Source organism: Staurois parvus, unplaced genomic scaffold (genome assembly GCF_062004578.1).
Source record: "Staurois parvus isolate SC_StPar_1 unplaced genomic scaffold, SC_StPar_1.0 ptg000927l, whole genome shotgun sequence".
Classification (NCBI taxonomy): domain Eukaryota; kingdom Metazoa; phylum Chordata; class Amphibia; order Anura; family Ranidae; genus Staurois; species Staurois parvus.
This window is the reverse complement of record NW_028318723.1, coordinates 498,162-525,000: the sequence shown is the minus strand read 5'-3', so window position 1 is coordinate 525,000 and position 26,839 is coordinate 498,162. Positions and strand designations below refer to the sequence as shown.

The window sequence follows — 26,839 nt, the reverse complement described above, 5'->3', positions numbered from 1 at the left end:
CCCTGTGTTTTCTGTTCATCATTGCTGTTAGAGGCTCATGAAATCTTTAGCTGCATCCATGGAAACTGATGTCTTTTAATCCCCTGGCAGTTCTTTTCCATTTCTTCTGCCCCTACATGGGCCTATGTAAGGGTTCAATTACACTCCAAGTTAAATACATTATGAAAATTCCTATGTATAAAGATATATACTGATATGTATGTTTGTTTATTGCAGGCTTCATGCCTTTTGAGCAATTCTGAAGAAGAGAATGTGATTGGTCTCGAAAAAGCGTCTGCTTTTGATAATACCGCCACACTTTGTATCGCAATTTGTATGTCTTTTTTAAGATTGTATAAAATAAAAATTGATTGTTATTTTTTAACTGTTGACCTATACGTTTATTTTTTTTTTATAAACCTGTCCCTTTAAAGTCCATCAACAAGAGGACCTTCCCACTGTACGTTTTCAGGGATGGTGGCACCTCTTGTATTGTATCCCTCCCCTTTTCGATATATATTTTTTTTTTTTCTTCATTCTTTAGGGGTTATAACCCTCCATTACTCAATCCAAAATGAAAAAAAAAAAAAAAAAAGAAGAAAAAAGTTTTGCCTTTAGTTCCCCTTTAAGTTTTTCTAAACTGCTGCAAGTACTGTATGTCAGGAAACCATTAAGTGCCATTACTTAAAGCAGAGTTCCAGTCAGTTCTGTGTTTATTAAAAGACAGCAGCTACAAAAACTGCTGCTGACTTTTAATAAAAACACACACTTACCTGTCCCAGGGTCCAGCAATGTACTTACCCGCGCTGTCCCTTCTCTGCCTCTGCTCTCCCTGGGATCACAACTGTGGGCATCAGGCTGTGGCAGCTTGAGGGTGCCCACTGAGCATGTGCAAATCGCGCAGCGCATTCTCATTGGTCTGGTAATTTTCTGGGCCCTGTGAAGGTTCCCAGGAGACTGCAGGAGGAAGGAGAACTTCTATGTGGCGAACTGAGCCAGAAGTGGGAGTGGGTACCTGTCAAAAATATGTATCCGCTCCCCCCTTCCCCCCAAAAGGTGCCTAAAATGGCAGTGGAGGAGGCAAATAAGTGGAGCTTCCACTTTTAACCGTTTCAATACCGTGCAATTTTACACCTTCCTGTCCAGGCCATTTTTCAGGTTTCAGCGCTCTCACACTTTGAATGACAATTGCACGGTCATACAACATTGTACCCAAACTAAAATTTTATCATTTTCTTCACACAACTAGAGCTTTCTTTTGGTGGTATTTAATCACCGCCGGGGTTTTTATTTTTTGCTAAATTAACAAAAAAAGACCAAAAATTTTGAAAAAAAACCACACATTTTTCTTTGTTTCTGTTATAAAAGTTTACAAATAAATAATTGTTCTTCATAAATTTAGGCCGAAATGTATTCTGCTACATGTCTTTGGTGAAAATAACCCAAATTAGGATGTATTTTTTAGTTTGTAGGAAAGTTATAGAGTTCACTAACTATGGTATAGATCTGAATATTGATCAATCCTGAAGTACTGACGGCCAATCTAATTTCTTGAGGTCCAAGAATGTCAGAATAGTACAGATATCCCCAAATGACCCTTTTTTGCAGAGTAGACAGTCCGACGTACTTCATAAGAGGCATGGCGAGTTTTTTGAAGTTGTATTTTTTTGTCATAATTTTTCGGAAAATGAAAAAATTAAAAAAATTATTTTCACTATTTTTTTATTTTTTTACATACTGTCACCTGTGCAGTACAGCGTCATCATATAACTGGCATGGCGGTGAACAGGGACACTGACTGGTGACAGTATGAAAAAAAAAAATATATATATTTAATTTTTTTATTCTATTTAATCTTTTATTACATTTTTTTTAAGATTTTTTGGGGAAGTGATCAGTATTTTTTTTTTTTTACACAATTTGCTTATAGCAAAGAATTACTTTGCTATAAGCAAGCATTTACCTGAATGAAAATCGATTCATTCAGCTTTTTTTTTTTTTTTTTTGTGCTTAGCTGTGATTTGGTCACAGCTAATCACATGACATGTGCATGTGATTAGCTTTGACCATTCACAGCTAGGCACTAGTATACAATGGATGGCATCATGAATGAAGCCATCCATAGTATACAACTGTCATGTGACCGGCTGTGATTGGTCACAGCAGGTCACATGGTACCAGCAACGGGAGCCGGTACTCGGATCTGTCATCGGCTGTGTCCGAGGTGCACGGTGACAGATCGCACTGCTGCGCCGCTCTGCATTAGCGCAAACGGCGCATGTGCGGGAGCACGCCAAATGGCATGCACCCGGAGTGAAGAGACACTTCTGAAGCCGCCAAACGGCCATTGGCCGGGCGGCTAATGGTTAATATCTTGGGAGATTGAATATTTTTTCTACACCCACTCTCTATATGCAGATTACTACGTTCACACAAGTATACCTATAAAGCAAGGCAAAGTTAAAGCTGATTTTCAGATATACAAAACCGAGAGCTTTCGTTAAAGATGATAAAATACACATAGTTGTCTGGAAGGCTAAGAACAGATTTCCCCAGATATCACGGAAATCCGAATGAGCTGCTTACAATGGTGTAAAGAACAAATGTAGCAATTACTCAAACTGGGTCATGTACCAACAAAAGAATCTATTGTTACCAAAATAAATCATGTACAGGCTTCCAGTCTCTACCGAGATATACAGTACAATTACACGGCTGGATGTATGGACATGTGCTTACCTGTACGTAGAGATTGACCTCGGCACTTCTGCATAAGTAGGGGAAGTTGCCTCCAGTTTTCAGGTGAGCTCTCCTTGCGTTAGGATACAACTTGTACATCTCTTCCTTGGCGTCCGTTGAAAGAGCGCTTTGATCAAATACCTGTCAGAAAAGGGAATGTCATTTAAACCAGCATGCAGCTTATCAGACACACGGTGACAAAGGTCCATACATATTTATTGCTGGGGCAAAAAACATCCCCATATTGTAAAAGGTTCTGATTTCATGCAAACTGTGAAATGCCAGTTATAAAATACATTTTACTTTAACCGCCTCCCGCCCACCATATAAGGTAATAACGGGCGCAAGGCGGTTCTCTCGTTCTGGGAGGACGTCACGTGACGTCCTCCCACTCTAACAGCACATGTGCGGCTCCGGGAGCGCGCAGCGCGGCGATCGGTGGTGCGCTGTGTCCCTCGGACACAGCGGATCATCGATCAACAGAAAGAGCCGAAGATGTCGGCTCGGTCATGTGATCAGCTGTGTCCAATCACACCTGATCGCATGTGAATAGGGAAATGCCGGTTATCGCCATTTCTCAACTCATGAGCTGTCACGCTGACACAGGAGAGGAGGAGGTAATCGGCATTCATCGGAGGGGACATCTACACTGATCATCAGTGTGCCCTGATGATCAGTGTAGCTCCAGCAGTGCCACCTGTCAGTTTCCATCAATGCCACCTGCCAGTGCCCATCAGTGCCACATCAATGCCCATCTGCGCTGCCTTTCAGTGTCACCTATCAGTGCCAGTGGTTAACAAAGGAATACATTTTACCAGATAATGTTTTAATATACAGTACAGAAAATCAGAAATGACACCAGGGGGCCGATTTACTGAAGGCAAATAGACTGCACTCTGCATGTGCAGTTACTCCAGAGCTTAATCAATGAAGGGAAGCTCAGCTGACTTCCATCATCCAATCATGTGCAATGCTGTTTTTGATTTTCCTTGCATGTAGTTGAGGTAAAGGTTCACTTTGCAAAGATTACCCTAGATTTACTAAGCTCTAGGGCAAATGCAGTTGCAGAGTGCAACTGCATTTGTCAACTGCACAGTATATTCGCCTTTCGTAAATCAACTCCAATATTCCTCAAAGACAGTGAGTGTTTCGATCTTCGGGCAGGACAGTGGCTAAATGGTTAGAAACTCCCGCCTGGCAGTACTAGGGTCGTTTGTTTAAATCTCAACCATGGCACCACCTGCCTGGAGTTTGCATGTTCTCCCTGTGCCTGCGTGGGTTTCCTCCGGGTACTCCAGTTTCCTCCCAGACACTAAAAGACATGCTGGTAGGTTAATTGGATCCTGTCTAAATTGGCCCTTGTATGTGTATGTGTGAATGTGAGTTAGGGACCTTAGATTGTACGCCCCTTGAGGGTTAGGGACTGATGTGAATGTACAATATATATGTAAAGCGCGGCGTAAATTGACAGCGCTATATAAGTACCTGAAATAAATAAATCTTCAATAATAGATTGTACAGACAATTATATTTTCTGTATTTCAAGTTTACCTGAATGGGAATTATTGGTGGAAAATCTTGAAATGTTATTGAAACCAGAGCAGGCCTTACAGAACACAGCAGAATTTAGAAGCAACAGAAATCTAGAAGCCATCTGAATCCAAGGAAGACATCATTTAGGAATATAAATTATGCACACAAGTTGTGGCCAGTGGGGACTCCAGGGAACACGGATGATCAGACAGACAGCATACACTTACATCCATTATGGTGACAGCAATGTCCCGGATTTTGTGTGGCTCCACATAAGAGTTCTGACAGTTCAGGGTGAGACGAGATGCCAGCTCACTTTGATTCAAGCTTTCCAACTATAAAAGAAACAGCAATACCTTCATACACAGGTCAGCTAGATCCAGTGACTTGCCTAATTAGACAATAATGCTATGTAGACAGTATTTTTAATTTTTTTTTAAAGTGCATTACAGGACGGTAATTCAAAAGCAGGCAGAGTCAGCCACTTAAAGCAGAACTAAAATCTGTATCTGAGCACTACAAACTGAAAACACTATGTACCGTATTTTTCGCTCCATAAGACACACCTGACCATAAGACGCACCTAGGTTTTAGAGAAGGAAAACACTGAAAAAAAATACTCTGAACCAATAGACTGCAGACACAGTACAGGAGATGACCAGAGAGCGCGGACACAGTACAGGAGATGACCAGAGAGCGCGGACACAGTACAGGAGATGACCAGAGAGCGCGGACACAGTACAGGAGATGACCAGAGAGCGCGGACATAGTACAGGAGATGACCAGAGAGAGCGCGGACACAGTACAGGAGATGACCAGAGAACGCGGACACAGTACAGGAGATGACCAGGGACTGCAGAAACAGTACAGGAGATGACCAGAGACTGCAGAAACAGTACAGGAGATGACCAGAGAGCGCGGACACAGTACAGGAGATGACCAGAGAGCGCGGACACAGTACAGGAGATGACCAGAGAGCGCGGACACAGTACAGGAGATGACCAGAGAGCGCGGACACAGTACAGGAGATGACCAGAGAGCGCGGACACAGTACAGGAGATGACCAGAGAGCGCGGACACAGTACAGGAGATGACCAGAGAGCGCGGACACAGTACAGGAGATGACCAGAGAGCGCGGACACAGTACAGGAGATGACCAGAGAGCGCGGACACAGTACAGGAGATGACCAGAGAGCGCGGACACAGTACAGGAGATGACCAGAGAGCGCGGACACAGTACAGGAGATGACCAGAGACTGCGGACACAGTACAGGAGATGACCAGAGAGTGCGGACACAGTACAGGAGATGACCAGAGAGTGCGGACACAGTACAGGAGATGACCAGAGACTGCGGACACAGTACAGGAGATGACCAGAGACTGCGGACACAGTACAGGAGATGACCAGAGACTGCGGACACAGTACAGGAGATGACCAGAGACTGCAGACCTTTGTTTAGTGGATAACCGAATTTGACAGGTACTCGCTCCCACTTCCGCTCCGGAAGTTGTCCTCCTTCCCTCCCTGTTGTCCTCTGGGACATGTGACAGGTCCCAGAAGACGAGGCCACTCACAAAGCGCAGCGATTCTCGCGCATGCGCAGTGGGCACACTGGTGGACCAAGGAACAGGTAGGATCGATGAGCAGGTTCTACTGCACAGAAGAGCAGAGCGGCCCGCCGGGTATTCTAACACGGCGGCGGCAGCGGCGGGGGGAATACTGGGCTGGACGGACCACAGATGACATTTCCCCCCATTTTATGGGGGGGAGTGTGTCTTACGGAGCAAAAAATACGGTAATTCATTTTCAATATACAAAGCAATTTCCCACATCCATACACGTCTCCATGCTCTGCTGGATGAGAGTGGGGAATGGATTGTATCGTTGAGGCTTTGCACCACATGACACCAGACCTCACGTGTCAAGCTGCAGACGCGCGCAGTGACTACAGTCCATTTGAGGGGAGTGTGATAGTTGCAACTTCACAGAAGGAAATGACAAATCAATGTAACAGAAGAATTTTTGGAAGTAAGTAGTGGCACTTTGCTTGTATTGACAGATGGACAGAGTAATATGAACAATGACTGTATCAGTTTGATTCATCTACAGTTCTACTTAAAGCCCTGCCACAGCCCTGCCACTGTATAAAATAGCTGGAAGTCAGTTTTATGCCAAAAGGGACACGCAAAGAAGCAGCGGGATAGATGGCTCGGGTGTAAGACACAGCAGCGACTGCATCCTTGACGTGTCGCCAATGGAGGAGGGTTGCCTAGGAGGGTAAGTCACATTCAAACAAAATATTTCCCAGCACACTTACCAGCCAGCCTGCAAAACCACCAAATTGGCCGTAACAATTTACATTAAAAAAGAGGGTTGTGTTTGCACACAGTTGCAAAATATATGCATAAGCTGCAGAGCGCACGACAAGGAACCTCTGCATATACTGAGATCCTAACTCTAAAAATTTCCAGAGCCTCCATAGTAGGAGCACATATAACAATGGTAGGGTTAAGGACAGGTGTGCCTGGAGGGAGACCACCCCTACTTAAAAAGGCACAGGGACGTACGTGATGCCCAGCAAAAGCACAATGGCAAAGAAGGCAATCAGTGCTTCCCTGCACTCAAACCAACGGTACAAAAAAAAAAAATGGCAACCACCCCAACCCATAACAAGCCTTTGCAGCAAGGCGCACATACAACAACAGCACACATCACAAAAGAAAAGATTTCCCAGCACACATACCAGCCAATCAGCAATACAACCAAAATTGGCCCCATCTAAAAATTTGGAAATGTGTGCAAACAAAACCCTTTGTATTTAAGTGGTTTTGCAGACTGGCTGGTAAGTGAGCTGGGAAATGTGTGTTGCCATTCTATGTGCACCTTGCTGCAAAGACTAGTTATAGGTTGGGGTGGTTGCCATTTTTTTGTTCAGATAGCAAGGTAAGTGTGCCATAATGTGCAAGTGTGACAAGCATACTTGGCTTACATGGTGAGGACACCACTGGATGTAAATTTATGGCCTGTCAGCAAGTGGTCACTACAAATGAGCTGACCCTGAGGTCATCACAGAGGACAAGGGGGCGCGCTTTACGTCTGGAGGAAAGTACATTTAATCTCCAAATACGGAAAGGTTACTTCACAGTGAGAGCTGTGAAAATGTGGAATTGACTCCCTGAAGAGTTGGTTGTGGCCAGCTCAGTGGATTGCTTTAAAAAAAAGTCCTGGATTCTTTCCTAGATACACAGAATATAACTGGATATAACATTTATAAAGTTGATCCAGGGAATATATGATTGCCTCTCGGGGATCTGGAAGGAATTTTTTCCCTGCAGGAGCAAATTGGATCGTGCTTTGCTGGGGGTTTTTTGTCTTCCTCTGGATTAACTGTGGGTATAGGATAACTTTTTTTTCTAATGGTTGAACTGGATGGACTTTTGTCTTGGTTCAGCCAGACCAACTATGAGCTGTATAGTAAAAAGTTCCTCTGGGGAGCCCGTACTGGGTATATCGTTGGGATCGTGCTCTCATGGAGGAGATGGAGGAAGACAAATGAAAATGTCCATAACCCTGCACAGGACACGAGGACGCTAAGGGACAGTCCATGGCTGGATCATTATGGAGCACCACCTGCAAGTGGAGCAGAGAATCAGTAAGTTTCTCCTCTCCCCTAAGGAAGATGAGCTATTAAACACCTGCAGTGCAAGTTTGATACGAGGAAGACATTTTTGTAATCATTTCTTGGCAATAGTCTTGTTTCAGTCGCATATTCCTTCCATACTGTATTGTCCATCTGCTGGTACTCTGAATGACGCGCCCACATATTTTTGAAAGGGCATGCAACTCATAGCTCTGTTTTGAAACTTCAAACAGATTAGACTTCTTCGGTTTATTAGTGCAAACCTCAGCCATCATTCTCCAAACTAAGGTAAACTCTGGCGGGGAACTCTATAAAGCTGCTGCACCACTTTTCTGGCATTATTTGCTCTTGATAATGTGTTGCTCCTATTTCAAAAACATATGCAAGTTTTGGTTGTGTTCAATTCAAGTACAAGTTCTACACAGGTACATGAATTTGGCGCATGACATGCTCGCGAGACACTTTTTGCAAAATCTGTCTGTGCCAATCTTTATAAATGCCAGGGATTATATTGTGACAAATGAACAATTCATATCACATGCAAATTATGCCAAGAAAGACCGCAACAGAATCCTAAAAAAAGAAAAATGTATTCATACCCGATCCACCATGAAATCAATGGCATCAGCCATAACTGGATCCACTGGGCCAGATGAAAAGTTTCCTAAAAGGATCTTCTTGAGCATGAATGAAGGCATGAGCCAAAAGCTGCAAAACACAAAACATCTTTAGAGCAAAAAGGGCAAAGACACCACTGTAGTAGCTCATGCTTTGCAATGCTAAAATGCATAATCTGATGATATTATTATAACACAGTCAGGGGTGGGGGGCAGAACATCCTTTAATCTACAAAATCATTAAAGCGAAGCTCCACCCAAAAAGGGGAACTTCCGCTTTAAGTACTGGTCCCCTGCTCCCTTTGGGTAATTGGCACCTTTGAGAGGTAGCGGGGGGAATCCGAAATCAACATTTGTCCTCCCCCCTCCTCGTAGTCCAATGGGACAGGTCCCAGAAGACTACGGGACCATTCACAAGGCACAGTGCGCTACTTGCGCATGTCCAGTGGGCACCCAGCTGTGAAGTCATAAGATGTCACAGTCGGGTGCCCACACTGAAGATCCTGGCATGGGGAGCAAGGACAGCTGATGAAACCGGCTGCAGTGGGGACACCGCTGGATCGTGGGACGGGTGAGTGGCTGCTTTCTAAATGTCAACTGCTGCAGTTTTATAGCTACTGACTTATTTTTTTGTTTGACTGGAGCTCCGGTGGAAGGAAACAAAACAGCACGATTCCTCCAACACAGTCTGTGTTAATGGGGGAATCTCTCCTGCAGTGCTATTGTGTTCTGCTGGGAGGGGGGAGCCTTCTCAGGCAGCAGAACACAATGATAGCTGCTAGCAGCTATAGCCAGTGGCAGTAATCGCATGTAAAAGAAATCAGACTGGCTGATGGGGCAGCACAGTGGCTAAGTGGTTAGCACTTCCGCCTGGCAGTACTCGGGTCGTTAGTTCAAATCCCAACCATGGCACCACTTGCCTGGAGCTTGCATGTTCTCCCTGTGCCTGCGTGGGTTTCCTCTGGGTACTCCAGTTTCCTTCCACACGCCAAAGACATGCTGGTAGGTTAATTGGATCCTGTCTAAATTGGCCCTCATATGTGTATGGATGTAAGTTGGGGACCTTAGATTGTATGCCCCCTGAGGGTTAGGGACTGATGTGAATGTACAATATATATGTAAAGCGCTGTGTAAATTGACAGCGCTATATAAGTACCTGAAATAAATAATAATAATAGTAACCAAGTCGATCATTGGATCAACGTAAGTACAACCAGCCTGCCCATAGATGGATCGAAATTTGGCCAGCCCCTGCTGAACTGGCCAAGATTCGATCCATCTATAGCTGGCTTAAGTGATGCTTTTAAAGTTCCTAAACGTCTGAAGGCCACGAAAAAAAAAAAAAAAAAAAAAAAGAGGGGTGTGTGTGCCCCAAAAAACATCAGCTGGATGTGTCAGCAAGATGTAATGCCAATTATCTCAAATTATACATCTTTTAATAAAAACATACCTATTACATACATTTAGAGTCAGACAGGCAGGGATGTGCTCTACACTCACCCATTTGCTGTCCAGGTCTGGTTGAAGATGGATGTGTCACTAAAGGAATTACACAGGATGAGGGACTGAACTCTAGGAGACTTGTGTGTGTATTCTGCAAACTTCTGGGCCAGAAAACCACCAAGAGACGCTCCAAACAGGTGAACCTAGCCATACACAATCCAATTAGTTCCAAATGAAAAAAACAAAACAAAAAACAAGCAAATATTCTAAACTTCACCAATATTTTCACTCTAAATATTCAGCTCCTAGATCTCTGCTGGATAAAGCATTAGATTGATCAAACCAGGGTTAATACTAGCTATAAGGCCTCACGCACGCGTCTGAGAATGTGCGCACCCTAATATTCCAGCTGCTATTCTGCACCTGGATGTATGCGTGTAAATGTTGATGCGCCTGTGCATTGGAGTTTCCTCATGCGTGCGTGGATAAGTGCGATTGCACAGCCGATTTCAGCCAAAATCGTTGGCTGACATCAGTTGCCAAAACCTATTTGGTGTCCAAATACAGGACAGGTTGGCTGAGGGCGTGCGCATGTGTGCCCTGAACCTGGAAGACAGGCTGTGACTTACAGGTACATCGCCTGGCCTGGAGCTGCCAGTACAACTATCATGGGCGGGTGGGCAAGCTGTTAAAGAGACCGTATTGCCAGACCCTTCATTTCAATAAAAATATTCCCGTAAGAATATCTACATTTAATTTATTTTAGGGACCCTTGAGACTGCTATTGGGCGCCGCCTTGGATGGGATGTCATCAGCCCCAGCGGATCCTCAGTGGTCACTCAAGAGATCCTCTATATCAAGGGTATTGAATTAAAATTCAAGGAGGTCCGGTCACTAAAATTTCCTTCTGGCCAAGGTCAGATTAGGATGTGCCCATCAGTGTTCCCCCTTACATTGGGTGTCGCCATCAGAGTGCAGCTTTACATCAGGTATTCCCATCACATCAGGTGTCGCCATCAGAGTGCCCCTTTACATCAGGTATCCCCATCACATTGCCACCTTACAAAAGGTATTCCTGCCAGAGTACCCCCTTACACTCAAAGTACCCCTTTCTATCATATTTCCCCATCAAAGTACCCCTTTCTATCATATTTCCCCATCAAAGTACCCCTTTCTATCATATTTCCCCATCAAAGTGCCCCTTTCCACAGTATGTGCCCATTTGTGCCCCCTTAACATAAAATGTGCCCATCAGAGTGCCCCTTAACATAACATAAACGGCACTCTGGTGGGCACATTTATATTAAGGGGCACTCTGGTGGGCACATTTATATTAAGGGGCACTCTGGTGGGCACATTTATATTAAGGGGCACTCTGGTGGGCACATTTATATTAAGGGGCACTCTGGTGGGCACATTTATATTAAGGGGCACTCTGGTGGGCACATTTATATTAAGGGGCACTCTGGTGGGCACATTTATATTAAGGGGCACTCTGGTGGGCACATTTATATTAAGGGGCACTCTGGTGGGCACATTTATATTAAGGGGCACTCTGGTGGGCACATTTATATTAAGGGGCACTCTGGTGGGCACGTTATGTTTAGGGGCACTCTGATGGGCACAAGTTATGTTGATGGGCACATTCCATTTTGTGCCCATCAGAGTGCCCCTTAACATAACAAACGGCACTCTGATGGGCACATTTATATTAAGGGGCACTCTGATAGGCACATGTTATGTGTAGGGGCACTCTGATGGGCACAAGTTATGTTGATGGGCACATTCTATTTTGTGCCCATCAGAGTGCCCCTGTAAGACTACACCCTACCTTGAGGACAGACAGGAGCTGTGCCGGGATCCTTGCTAGATGCTTGTGTACAGGCAGGGAGCGGGAGCCGGAGAGACAGTGAGCTGAAAGGGGCACACACGTGACGTCATGTTGCCATGACGATCGCCCTGCTCAGCAAGGGATCTGTCATTGTGGTCTGGCGGTCCAGGCGGCAGCGCTGCTGGGGCCGTTTGCGGACCGTGGTCCACCATTTAGTGACCGCTGCTCTATATATTCTTCTCCACTCCTTCCCTGGCAGCAACATAAAAGGTTAAGTAGGGAGGTGAAAGAAGGGGGTCCAGAAGCCGGGCAAGCACAGAGTAATTAGACACACTGAGAAAGAGAAAGTTATGAGCAATTTGGGGAAGGGGCTGTGCTAGGGTAGTAGTCAGATTTTCTAGCAAGTTCAAAGTTATATTCCAAGTGAATAAAAATTATTTATGGAAAGGAAAAAACACTGCAAGCAAGCACTTAAAAAAAAAAAACTTGAGAATTTTCTGTGCCACTTTGCGACAAGGGCACTTTACACTCTGACTTACAGGGGGCGTGTTGGAACCCAGCAGAGGGGGCAGCCGCTTACACAGTGTCCGACTCTGCTGCATGATGGCAGTGAACAGACTTACATCTATTCGTTATTAATAAACCAGAAAAAAAAAAAAAAAGGAGTTCCTGAATCAAATGACAAAATGCAACAGGGTGGACTGGTACTACAGCAATATTTGAATAGAAACTTATCCAAAACAGACTCCATTTCAAGGCTTCTTTTTCAGTTCTGACTGGAGTACATTTTTTTTTAATTCACATAGACATTAGGATAAAAGAAAGCAAGTATTAGCAGTGAAATAGGCATCACATACAGGTGATCTAATACAGTGCATCACAAAACCAAATATCCATATAGGTTCCAAAGGAAGCATCCCGATCATACATCCCAGAGCGTAAGGAGTACATCCGCAAAGTGATTGCTAAGCGATGGTGAAGTTTAGTTTTTTTTTTTTAAATAACAAACATGTTATACTTACCTGCTCTGTGTAATGGTGTTGCACACAGTAGCCCCAGTTCTCCCCTTGTGGGGTCCCCCGCTGGCACTCTCGGCTCCTCTCAGCACATATACATGGGCCGTCCAGCATTAAAGCTCATCCCTTTGCCACCGCACATGTGCTAGGCAGTCATAAAGGAGTTAATAAAAGTCAAACAAAAAAAAACTTGGTCTGTACCTTTCTCATCATAGTCCCCCCTCAAATCAAAGTACTCCTTACATCAGGGTCCTCTATTTCTCAGAGTCCAAATAGGAGTCCCTCCTACATCTGGGTACCTTATCAATGTCCCCCCTTAACTTACAACTACAGCACTGCTGCACCAGCAAGGTGGAGCAGGTTTGGACAGAAAGCCCTCCTGTAAATGGGCAAGCATGTGACTGGTTGCTTGGACGCTGGCAGTCCTAGCAACTAATGACAGGGAGAATGACTGCGTTGGCTATTTTAGTGATTTTTATTTCACAACTATAAGCAGAAGCTGGGTTTCCCCTATTCGTAAGCTAATTAACTTGTTGGACTGGTTCATAAAGCGCAGGACAGGAAGTGATGTAGGCAGAAGTGGGGAAGGGGGAACAAAAATACTTGAACACAGCCATGTGGTGGACACAAAAGGAAGATGTTTTGTCAGTTTTCTATTTCATTCCTATAATTGAAAATAGTTTGTATGTATAGCATTTTGTTTAGTAAAGTGCACTAAAGGCTAGGTTCCCTTCTCCGCGTTCCTGCGGGCAACGTTTTGCACGGGCACGAGAGCCCATTCATTTGAATGGACTCCCGTGCCCTGGGACACGCAGGGAAGAAGTCCCTGCCCTTCTTAGGAAAATGCAACCCCTACGAGAACCTCGGTTCCCAGTACAGTTGCGATTTCCAGTGAGGGCGGCGTGTCATTAGAATTAATGGCACTCACCCGTGGGTCCGCACTCCTCTGTGCGGGTGGTGCAGCGGCATTTTTGTGCGGATCCACAGGGGCACCACCTGCACAGATGTGAACCAGGGGTAATACACTACAAAGCTTTTATTGCTTCTTTGCTTTTACCGCAAAGAATCTTAAAAAAGGCAAAGCAAAACCATGACAGTGCAGCAAGGGGAAATGGGACTGGGGAGGATAGAACCTCTGCAGGCTTGGTGAGACCTGTGTGAGAGCATAGTAGGCCCTGATGATACGTTACTGACCTCAGCTGTGAGCTGGATAAGGCCAGTGGGCCTGTTTTAGAGGACAGTTACAGACATGGGAATAGCAATGTGGAATTATTAATCATTGTACGTACAGGTTAAGCAAGCAATGGTGTACTACTATACGGCATGCCTCAGTCAAACTGACCTTGTCTAAGTGCAAATCATCCAAAAGTTTTCTGAATCCATCACAGAACTCCAAGTGATCCCAGTACACTGGATACTGAAGCTAAAAAGAAAACAGACAAACTATGGTAAGAAAAATAAAGTTAAAGCAGAACTCTAAACTGATAAAAAAGGATTGTGATTCAATTCAATTTTGTGTTCATAAAAAATAAAATCCCATAATACTTGTTTGTGTATCATTGTGGGATCATGTGAGATCGTGTCATTGTGCTGGCGGTGGAATATCTCCTCCTGGAGCTGGATGTGAACTATGAGCAGGGTCAATCACATGCTGCTCTGACATTAGAATGAAATGTAGCTGAGACGGGGGGGGACTTGGTAATCCCTACTATGTTAGCTGCTACTGAAGGATAAGTTCACCTCTAGTAACATGTTCCACCGATATTTAGGGTGTAACATGTTACTAAATCAGGGTACAGAATTTAAAAGGAAAAAATATTTAGGGTGTAAAATGTTACTAAATCAGGGTACAGAATGTTACTAAATCAGGGTACAGAATTTAAAAGGAAAAAATGATCCTACCAGGCTTAAATCTTGTAAATATATATATATATATATATATATATATATATATATATATATATATATATATATATATATATATATATATATATATATATATATATAAATGAGGGGAGGAGAGCACACCGAAACTCTAAAATCAAAAATATTCTGCACATAAAATGGCTTTAGCTCAACATCTCAGACCCAAATAATTGGAATATCAAGAAAACCCATTATAAATGAAAGTATTGACAGAGGTCATTGACTGCATTATTAAACCTTTATTAATTAATATATAAAACACAAACACATAAAGCCATTACAAATGTTACTAAATCACCTGCCGCCACTCCACCCGATCCCCCATTGTGACAGTGGGTGGCGGATCTTCTCCCCACACCTGCTATCACAATTAAAAAACAGCGCAGTCGTGTGGGGAATCGCCCACATGGCCATGTCATTCATTCATTCAGAGTTCTGTGAGTGAACGAACTACAACTACAGTCAGCCACTGCGGCAGACTCACTGAACCACGAGGGTGCTGGTGAGCACTCTCATAGGTTATTGATGTTCCTGGTAGGGATGCACCAAAATATATTGGCCAAAAATAGCCCTATCTGCTTTTTACCGATAGTAAAAATTTAGCAGATACAGGAGACCGTGTATACTGCAGATGTGAGGGGGTGGGGGGATTACAGAAAGGCAGGAGAGGAGCAGTGTATACAGAGTGACTGGCTGTCACTATAGGTCAGTGCCGGTTTTTAAATGTAATTACCGGCTTTTTTTTTTCCTACACTATAGCTCACAGAATTAGCGGTCATTTCCCCCCCCAGCTAAAGGAAACAACGTTTCCTTTTAGTTTCTTTCCTGACATAAAAGAAACAAAGTTTCCTTTAGCTCCAGGGAAAGTGACAGCTAATTCTGAGAGCTATAGTGAAGAAAAAAAAAAAAGAAGCTGCAATTGCATTTAAAAACCGGCACTGACATAGTGACAGCCAGTGAGGGAGCCTCTCTGTATACCCTGCAACCTCACTGTATACACTACTGCTCCTCTCCCCCGAACCCTCTCCCCCCTACAAAGAGGACCTGTCACTCATTTGCTATCACATAGAGGACTATTGATCCCCTATGTAATAGCAATAAAATCATAAGTTAAAAAAAAATAAATACAAATATACATGAAAGTAGAATTTTTTTTTTTTATTGGATCCTCCCACCCCCACATATGCAGACATTTTGGTTTGGTTCAGTTTTCGGCCACATGCATTCTAAATTTTCGATATCAGTTTCGGCACCAGAATTTTCATTTCGGTTGCACCACTAGTTCCTGGACTTCAGTAACTGCCTGCCCGTATCAAAGACAGATCTGATAGTCTACAAGTACCTGGTATTGCACCCGTTATCTGCTGATTGTGGATGCAATGCTTTACAGGCTCCTAAGACAAAAAACAACAAATACACTTTTTTTTTTTTTTAAGTGCTCCATACATATTCTCTTATGCTCACAATGTTGGGGTGGAGTCCACCAATAAGTGCTGTATGCATATTAACTGGCGCTCACAATCTTGGGGTGGAGTCCACTTTTAAGGAGACTCAAGTCGTCCAGAATAGGGAATTATGTTGCAACAAAAAAGGGAAGTTCTATTGCTTTTAATTATGCGTTGTATTAAAAACTTTTTTTTAAATTTTATAATCAAATTTGACATTTTATAAATTGTTTCTTGTTCTTGTGGTACCGAGAAAATCCTTGACTTGTTTCTTACCCTATATATCCAATGTATAAGGATGTAGTATGCAGCCTGCAGTGTTTACTTGTTGGTACTTTATAAATGACAAAAGAAAAAAAAAAAAAAATATCCACTGCTGACAGACTTTGCACAGCCAACAGGCACAAGGTCTAATGTATCTTCAAGGAACTCACAGAACTCTGTTGTGCAGAGAACAGTAATCTGGGAAATCATCTGGTATGTAGGACAACATGGACAAAGAATGCATTCTCCTATTATGTAAACTGTTGCATAAGGAATTTCCACGCAGAACATAGAGAATCATTATTTCTTTAGTATATTAGTTTAACCTCCCTGGCGGTATTCCCGGGTGTAGCTCGGGGTAAAATTTCAGTACCACAAGCGGTAACCCCGAGCTACACTCGGGCTTACCATGCGGCGTTGCTCAGGGAGTCCCTGCAGCGCTTACCTTGTCCTTCGCTCCCACGATGTGTCCCCTGCAGCGTCCCCGGCCATCTCCTCCGGCCGATGCTGGCATTCGGCTTCCGTGTTTCGGTCCCTGTGGCGTCGGGACGAATGGCGGCCATAACCGGCGGCGAATTTAAAAATTTTAAAAAGGTCATTTTTTTTAAAAAACGAATATTACATAGTAAAACATTGCCGTTTCAAACCATTTCACATACATTTTGTCCCGAGTGCTTTGTCCGGCGCCCTGCCTGTATTTTTACTGTTCTTTCTGCCTGAAAACTTAGAAAAGTCCATGGCGTCCAAAAAGCGTCCCTTTAGGTCAAAAGCGGTTTTAGACCGGCTAAAGAACAGCGATTGTAAATCAGAACCACTTGCAGAATTGAGTGATAATGATTCGTGGGGGAAATTCCTCATCAGACACTGAAAACGATTTTGCGACTTTGCTCAGTGATGTGCGAACTTGGCGCTATATTTCACATTTCAGTGTTTTTGGTTTGATTATATTATTGAATTAAATTTATTATTATTATATTATTTTTTATGATTATTTATTAAAGTAGAATTTATGATTTCGCGTTTCAAGTTTTATCATATCCGGAACGTTTATTAGACTCTTGTTCGGACAGATTTCAGTGAGTTATTCCTAAAAATTACAGGCCTACAATACACAAAAATACATATTTCCATGCAAAATAATGGTACCGCTTTCAGCACCAAAAATCTGAAATAATCATACTGCCAGGGAGGTTAAAAACCACTAACTCAACAGAGGTCAAAATAAGACCTTCTAGATGAAATCTGTTTTTGGATAGTAGCACTCACTGGGTTTTGGAGATCTCAGCTTGCTGTAAAACAGAAGAATAAGTGATCGGTGCGAGTGGGACCTAAAAACACAATTTTAGGATATGTTCACACCATGTTCTGGGAACTGCCATTGCTGGCTGACTGCTACCAAAAATTCTGACTGCCTGGCTGCTTCTGACTTCACCAAACCATGTTAACCATGTCATAAAACCATGTTAGTCAAAGATAGAGAGCAGGAGAGATGTTGGCTATATTTGTTAAGGGATGACACATGTAAAATTTACAATATGGAACACAAATATCCAGAGCAAGATTTCTTATAACATGCAAAGCTTGGTAGAATAATATAGACATATCTGTAGTGTCTTCTTCTCCATTGTGATGATAAAGGACAAAAAAAGGATGGTAACATACATACATAAAACAACTGGAATGAGAATCCTGACAGCTTACAATGGACAAGAGGAAGGAAAAGATACCAATTAGAACAGAACAGTTGAAAAGAATTCTGATCTCCATACTCACAGCAATGACTCTATAGCCCCAGCCGGTCAGCGCCAGAATCTGGTGGAAGAAAACGTCTGCAGTCCCACTAACTGGCGGCAGGAATATAATGGGGCAGCGAACACTCCGAGGCCCGGCGTCATATAGAGACCACACTTTACTGTCATCGTCATCCACAATTATCTGAAGTACAGAAAATTAGATAAACATTTGTCTAAATGATGCTTCGCAGACATAAAAAGTTAATCTCCTAGATTGTAAGCTCCCAGGATCAGGGCCCTCCTAACCCTCTTGTATTGAACTGTATTGTCTCCCGTTATATTGTAAAGCGCTGAGCAAATGGTTGGCGTGATATAAATACTGTATAATAATAATTTCATTACAAGCGGCTCCTATGTAAGAAACAGAACTGCAAGGATACAGAGATCAAGTGAAAGTATGTCATGTCAGCTTTCTTCAAGAGACTGGCACTGAGAAATGGGGTTCAACTTATTAAAAAAAACTATGGCTAGAAGTCAGCACTTTGCATCGCCCTCATCGGTGCATCATAAAGGCTCAATAACAGACCAATAACAAAAGCAGGAGGCACAAGGTGGTGGAGCAAAATAAGACCTTCTAGATGAAATCTGTTTTTGGATAGTAGCACTCACTGGGTTTCGGAGATCTCAGCTTGCTCTAAAACAAACGTGTCACACAAGGCCCACCAGGGCATTTCTTGTGGCCCTCACACCCCGGGTTTTATTTCAACTGGAAACTTTATACCGCCACCCCTGGCTCTTGCTCTCCGCTGACCTGTCGCTAGTAATCACAGAAGCCTTCTATGTTTATAGCTTTCCTCTCGGTATCTTACAGATCCCTGCCTGCCCTGCACTCACAGCCGGGACAAGGGAGATGCAGGTTGGGATGGGGGGTAAGCTGTGCCCGGAGGCACAGATGCCAACCAATGATTTCCCTGCAAGTGGGAGAGAGGCAGAGCCCCCTACACTGCTAGGTACTAGAGCCGTGCAAGCTAGGCGAGCTGCGAGGAAGCTTTTGGGTTAGGGGAGATGAGGGCTCTGGAGAGAATTGGGGCAGAGGTCAGAGCCAAGGAGGGGTGGAAGTGAGAAGTGGACAGCTTGTGAAGGGGAGCTGAACCCCGCACTTTGTACGAAGCGTGCCCCTCAATCCAGCACTCTGTACGTAGCACACCCCTCAACCCCGCACCCAGTGTGCAGCGCGCCCTCAACCCGGCACCCAGTGCACAGCGCACCCTCAACCCAGCGCCCAGTGTGCAGCACCACTCAACCCTGCGCCCAGTGCGCAGCGCACCACTCAACCCTGCGCCCAGTGCGCCCCTCAACCCCGCGCCCAGTGTGCAGTGCGCCCTCAACCCGGCACCCAGTGCACAGCGCGTCCTCAACCCGGCACCCAGTGCACAGCACGCCCTCAACCCTGCGCCCAGCGCACCCCTCAACCCTGCGCCCAGTGCGCAGCGCACCACTCAACCCTGCGCCCAGCGCACCACTCAACCCTGCGCCCAGCGCACCACTCAACCCTGCGCCCAGTGCGCAGCGCACCACTCAACCCTGCGCCCAGCGCACCACTCAACCCTGCGCCCAGTGCGCAGCGCACCACTCAACCCTGCGCCCAGGGGTGGCGCCTCTCAACCTCGCGCCCAGTGTGCAGCGCGCCCTCAACCCGGCGCCCAGTGTGCAGCGCGCCCTCAACCCGGCGCCCAGTGTGCAGCGCGCCCTCAACCCGGCGCCCAGTGTGCAGCGCGCCCTCAACCCGGCGCCCAGTGTGCAGCGCGCCCTCAACCCGGCGCCCAGTGTGCAGCGCGCCCTCAACCCGGCACCCAGTGTGCCCTGCGCCCAGGGCACCTCTAAACTCCGCACCCTGTGCGCAGTGCACCCCTCGACCCCGCGCCCAGTGCGCCACTCAACCCCGCACCCATCGCGCCCCTCAACCCCGAGTCCAGGGGTGGCGCCTCTCAACCCCGTGCCCAGTGTGCAGCGTGCCCTCAACCCGGCGCGCCACTCAACCCTGCGCCCAGTGCGCCGCGCGCCACTCAACCCTGCGCTCAGCACGCCACTTAACCCCATGCCCAGTGTGCAGCGCACCACTCAACCCAGTGTGCCCCTCAACCCCGTGCCCAGGGCGCCCCTCAACCCCGCACACTGTGCGCAGCGTGCCCCTCAACCCCGCACGGTTTACGTAGGGCACATCTGAAACTGCACTCTGTATATAGCATACCCCTGAACGTGGAGTTCCAGCACTGTGAGAACAAAAGCACTGGATAAATGTATAAAGACTTACAGATACAAACCCTTTGAGGGCACCTATAATGCGGATGCAGCCCGCAAAGAAACAGTGTTTGACACCCCTGCTCTTAAAGAATCCAGAAGCTATGTGATGACACCTAATGATTCCGGCTCTTAACAGATTACAGCTGCTTTCACACTGCTCTGTTGCAAAAACGTGGTAAATATACATATGCATTTATGGACACGCAACTAAAAACGCAACTGTGGGTGCGTTTGAGGTGCTTTTAACTTCAATGGGGAGGTGAGTTTTTGGTGCGATTTTTTTTACTGCACCAAAAATGCAGCACGTGGTACTTTTAAAAATGCAACTGGCCTGCGACTGACTGGTGTGAAGAGTTCCATAGGCTTAAAGTAGAACTATAGGCAAAACTTTTTGTTTTCGTTTTGGGTAGAGTAAGGGAGGGTTATAATCCCTGCCGATTTTTTTTTTTTTTCGTATCTTGTATCCCATTGGGGAGATTTACACCTTCAATTCAAAAGAATAAATCCCTGTAAATAAAAAAAGAATCCCTTGGGGACCCCCGGGTCACCAGAACTGGCGTACCCATTGGAAGATTTCTCCTCTAATACTTTTCTGGGGACAACCCAAAATTTGGGATTTTCTTTTACTTTAATTTCAAAGATAATGGAAAACTGGACAAATATAAAGGATGAACCTCCCTCCCAGGGGATACAGACAGCAATAAAAACTGACAGATGTTCTAATCCATCACTTTATCCATAAAACTTAAAAAAAAAAAAAAAAAAAAAAAGTTTGCCTTTATTCACAATTGAAATGATTATGCATTTTTCTACCACCTTTGGTAGGGCAAAAACAGAAGAATAAGTGATCGGTGCGAGTGGGACCTACAAACATGATTTTAGGATATGTCCTGGGAACTGCCATTGCTGGCTGACTGCTACCAAAAATGCTGACTGCCTGGCTGCTTCTGACTTCACTTTTTGAAGTAAAACCATGTTAGTCATAGATAGTAGAGAGCAGGATAGCAGCTGACAGGCGTTCAGGAGGAGTTACCGCCACCTGTTTTTCATTTACTTTTTCTTTTTTTTGGGGGGGGGGGTTACTTTGTGGGACCACGCCACAGCTACAAGTCAAGCATTTGAATCGAGTCGGAGGTGCAGCTTGAGTTAAAAACGCCCCAGTGGCATGTGAACAGACCTATCAGGCTGTAATGTTGGATTGCAGGTGGGTGGGTGGCTGGAGGTTAGTAACAGCAGATCAGCCACCTGTTTTTACTGTCCCTTTCCTCCATGGCCACCTGTGCGAAAGAGCCCTTAATCACATGTAGGGCAGGAAGGCATCAACCACTTGCCGCCCCGTCACAGTAGATTTATTGTGACTGGGTGACAGGCAGCTGCAAGCTCAGCAAACTAAACAAATGTTGACGGTTTGCTTCCAGGTTTGGGGCCTACATGCACACGCCCTCTGTTGACCCACATTGTGGTTGGACACAATACAATGTCAGCAGGTTTCAGCCAATGGTTTATGGTTGAGACCTGCTGATTGGCTGTGGCCAATCACAGCACACAGTCCTATGTTTACAAACACATAGAACTTTGTACACAGAACAGCGATCTGCCTGTTTTTTTCCTCCCGGTATAGTATTATATCTGATCACTGTATTAGTGTCACTAGCGATGTCAATGTCAGTGTACCTCCCAGCGAGGGTCTGTTCGTGCCAGATTGCACGCCGCACTATCACAGTCCCACTATAAAGGCACCGATCACCGCCATTACCAGTATAGCATCATAGCTGTGTAAACTCCAGTATATAGTTTGTAGCCAGCATAACTTTCACACAAACCCATTAATATACACTTAATGGGATTTTTGTTTTACCAAAGCCATGTAGCAGAATACATTTTGGCCTAAATTTATGACGAAATTTGATTTATTGATTTTTTTTTTTATTGGAATTATAACAGAAAGATTTGGGGGGTTTTTTAATCTTCTGTATTTTTCTATTTATAGAACAAAAATGAAAAAAAACTCAGTCGTGACCAAATGCAACCAAAAAAAAAAAAAAAAAAAAAAAAAAAAAAAGTTTAAATAGTATGAAACAAAATTATATAAATTCCATTTGTGTACAGTGTTGCATGACCGCGCAATTGCCAGTTTAAGTAGTGCAGTGCTGAATAGAAAAAAAATGGCCTGATCATGAAGGGGGTAAAACCTTCCGGAGCTGAAGTGGTTAAGTAAAGTTAAAATCTCTGATCTGCATATTTGTCTTATGCCAATGACACAGACAGCACTGTAACTAGAGGGTTAGCATGAACAGGGGCGGACTGACCATTTGGAAGCTCGGGCACTGCCCGAGGGCCCGGGGTCAGTAGGGGGCCCCATGAGATGCCCCTGGTACCTTTTTCATAGGCTTTTTTTTTAGTTTGGGCAAGGACACAGGGGCCCCATGATCCCCTATTGCCCGGGGGCCCCATGAGTTGTCAGTCCGCCCCTGAGCATGACAGAAAAGCAACGAATAGTTTTCGAATGAAGATCAACAACGTCAGCATACACACTTCCCTCATGACTCATTTTATATTGAAACCCAAATTTTATTTAAAACCCAACTCCACCCAAAACTTTTTTTTGTTTTGGATAGGCTTGGAAAAGTAAATACTTCTGTCAAATTTTCACTGGTGTCCATAACCCCATTGGTGAGGCAACTTCACTTTCTGTCCCTATAACAGCAAAAGATGAAATGGGGGAAGCGGGTGTCACAAGGACAAGTAGTCACAGACCATAATAATCTGCTCAAGGTTTCAGCCCTTACACGTTTTACTTAACCACTTCAAGTCCAGACACTTTCCCCCCACTTCCAGTCCGGACACTTTCCCCCCCCTTCCAGTCCGGACACTTTCCCCCCACTTCCAGTCCGGACACTTTCCCCCCACTTCCAGTCCGGACACTTTCCCCCCACTTCCAGTCCGGACACTTTCCCCCCACTTCCAGTCCGGACACTTTCCCCCCACTTCCAGTCCGGACACTTTCCCCCCCCTTCCAGTCCGGACACTTTCCCCCCCCTTCCAGTCCGGACACTTTCCCCCCCCTTCCAGTCCGGACACTTTCCCCCCCACTTCCAGTCCGGACACTTTCCCCCCCCTTCCAGTCCGGACACTTTCCCCCCACTTCCAGTCCGGACACTTTCCCCCCACTTCCAGTCCGGACACTTTCCCCCCACTTCCAGTCCGGACACTTTCCCCCCACTTCCAGTCCGGACACTTTCCCCCCACTTCCAGTCCGGACACTTTCCCCCCACTTCCAGTCCGGACACTTTCCCCCCACTTCCAGTCCGGACACTTTCCCCCCACTTCCAGTCCGGACACTTTCCCCCCACTTCCAGTCCGGACACTTTCCCCCCCTTCCAGTCCGGACACTTTCCCCCCCTTCCTGTCCAGGCCAATTTTCAGCTTTCAGTGCCATCACACTTTGAATGACAATTGCGCGGTCATGCAACACTGTACCCATATGAATATTTTAGCATTTTTTGAGACAGATACAACTTTATTTTGGTGGTATTTATTCACCACTGGGATTTTTTTGCTACATAAATGAAAGTGTCTCAAAATTTTGAAAAAAGTGTTTTTCTTATAAAATTTTGCAAATAAATAATTTTTCTTCATAAATATTGGCCAAAATGTATTTGGTTGTCTGTTAAGCAAAAAAAAAACAAAAAAAAAAAAACTAAATTAGTTTATAACCAAAAATTTTAATTTTCAATATTTTTTTTACATTTTTACATTATTTGTTTTTTTTTAACATACTGTCACCCTAGCAGTACAGTGTTACTATAGTGACACTGTACTACTTGTGGGGGGGTGATGGGTTTTTTTTTTGTTTTTACACCCATAAGGCTGTAAAAGCAATCATTTCTACTTCTCTCTGGCTGCATTCTTGCAGCCATTGAGAAATACTGTGTGAGCTGTGATTGGTCACAGCTTGTCACAAGGTACAAGGCTGTTGTAGACGTAGTAAGCAATGAAGCCAGAAGTGACATCTTGCTTACTACTATTCATGTGGTCACTGATTGACCTCACACAGAGGTCCCATACAGCGATCGGTGTTTCGCTGTGTCCTGAGGACACGGTACCGGACCGTGGTGCCACTCGCTCCTAGGGAGCGTACACAAGCAGGGAAGTGGGAGGACGTTTATAAACAGCCACCTGCCCCTGCACTCCTCCTGTTTGGCCGTTTATGTACATGGGACGGACGGGAAGTGATTAAAGCAGAACTTCACACCTAAAGGAAAGTTCTGCTGATCCTCCTCTTCTCCCATCCCCTTTCACTTTTTGAACTTTTTTTTCCTGGGGAGTGGGTATCTGGTTTGTCAGGTACCTGCTTCCACTTCCACAGGAATCATCTAGGCTATCCCAGTGGAAGTTCCCTCCCCCACCCCACCCTTTGCATGCAACCTCCTGGGACACGTCACAGGTTCCAGGAGGCTGTGGGACCATTCACAAAGTGCAGCGTGGCTTGCGCATGCACAGCAGGTAGCTGGCTGTGAAGCCACAAGGAGTCACAGCCGGCTCCCCACAGTCAACATGGTACCCAAAGACTGGCGAAGAACCAGCCAAGGTGAGGACAGCACTGGATCTCTGGACAGGTGAATTTCTTACATTTCTTAAAAAACTGAAAAATCTCTTTAAAAGTGGTTGTAAAGGCTCAATGTTTTTTTTTACCTTTATGTATGCTATGCATAAAGGTATAAAACCTGCTGTGTGCAGCAGCCGCTCCCCCACCACCAAAACTTACCTGAGCCCCATCGTGATCCAGCAATGTGCACGAGAACCTCAGCTCTCCAGGGACTCTACCTCCTCATTGGCTGAGACTGTATCACAGCCAGGAGAGAAAAAGGAGCGGGCAAAGCCGTGGCTCTGTGTGTGAATGCTAGAAATTCTGAAGGTAGAAGGTATGTCTTGTTAATTGTCTGTGTGTGAATGTCATGTTTTTCTGTGTGTGAATGGACCCACAGAGCAGGGGCTCAGGAGCACACCCATTTGGGTGCTCAGGCTTCTTGCTCGGGGGGCACTAGGCAGCAAGGCCAGGACGCCAGCAAGGGACCTGAGAAGAGAAGGATCAGGGCTGCTCTGTGCAAAACCACAGCACAGAGCAGGTAAGTATAGATCTGTTTGTTATTTAACCACTTCCAGACCGGACACTTTTACGCCTTTCCTGACCAGGGCAATTTTCAGCTTTCAGTGTTATCACACTTTGAATGACAATTGCGCGGTCATGCAACACTGTACCCAAATGAATTTTTTACCATTTTTTTGACACAGATAAAGCTTTATTTTGGTGGTATTTATTCACCACTGGGATTTTTATTTTTTTTTGCTATGTAAATGAAAAAGTCCAAAAATTTTGAAAAAAGTTTTTTTTAAAAAATTTTGCAAATAAATAATATTTCATCATAAATCTTTGCCAAAATGTATTCCTTTATCTTTAGTAAAAAAAAAAAATCCAAATTAGTTTATAACCAAAAATTATAATTTTTAAAACATTTTTTAACATTTTTATTTTATTTTTTTTTTTACAGACTGTCACCCTAGCAGTACAGTGTCACCATGGTGACACTGTACTACTTGTGGGGGGTGATGAAGATTTTTTTTTTTTTCTTACACCGATTGCTTTTTTTTTTTTTTACACTGATTGCTTTTACACCCATATAGGATGTAAAAGCAATCATTTCTCTTTCTCTCTGTCTGCATTCTTGCACTCATTGAGAAGTACTGAGTGAGCTGTGATTGGTCACAGCTTGTCACATGGTACAAGGCTGTTGTGAATAACCCTGTACCATGTGACCTCTGTGATAAGTCACAGATTTCACAAGTGACATCTTGCTTACTACTTTGCATGTGATCACTGACTGGCCAATCAGTGATCACATGATCGGGACCTCGTCCGGAGGACACAGCGAAACACCGGATGGCGGTGCTGCGCGCTCCCAGGGAGCGCGCACAAGCAGGGTGCGGGGAAGCCGTTTATAAACGGCCACCTGACCCTGCACTGCCACCGTCCAGCCGTTTATATGCAACGGGCAGACGGGAAGTGGTTAAACCAAAAAAAAAAACAAAACAAAAAAAAAAGAACTACCTTTAATATTACTTTAAGCCCCCTTGCAGTGGAGCTGAGAAATAAGCTATAATACTTACCTTATTATTTGCTCCAGCCGAGAATTTTCGTACAATTAGTACCATCCTTGGTTTCGACTCGCAGTGAAACATCGAGGAAAACCAGATGATTGTTTGTCCAATTTTCTTATAGTGTGTACTGGGCTTTATTTGGTGGAAAGCTTTTGAGGGAGTCCACAGAACTCAGTGATAGTGTATCTATTCTTGCATTCTACTGATAT

At 44.7% G+C, this 26,839-nt stretch overlaps 1 protein-coding gene across 1 annotated transcript in view; it reads right to left on the bottom strand.

Annotated features, from left to right (window-relative positions):
- SPG21 (SPG21 abhydrolase domain containing, maspardin) overlaps positions 1-26,839 on the bottom strand; it is a 57,014-nt gene that overhangs the window by 4,405 nt on the left and 25,770 nt on the right. Inside the window, exons 3-8 of the mRNA XM_089656664.1 lie at positions 18,208-18,369; positions 14,142-14,222; positions 10,010-10,155; positions 8,492-8,600; positions 4,479-4,586; positions 2,719-2,859 (exon numbers count right to left, since the gene is read on the bottom strand). Coding sequence (XP_089512790.1) covers positions 2,719-2,859; positions 4,479-4,586; positions 8,492-8,600; positions 10,010-10,155; positions 14,142-14,222; positions 18,208-18,369 — 747 coding nt within the window. The remainder of the gene's footprint in view (positions 1-2,718; positions 2,860-4,478; positions 4,587-8,491; positions 8,601-10,009; positions 10,156-14,141; positions 14,223-18,207; positions 18,370-26,839) is intronic.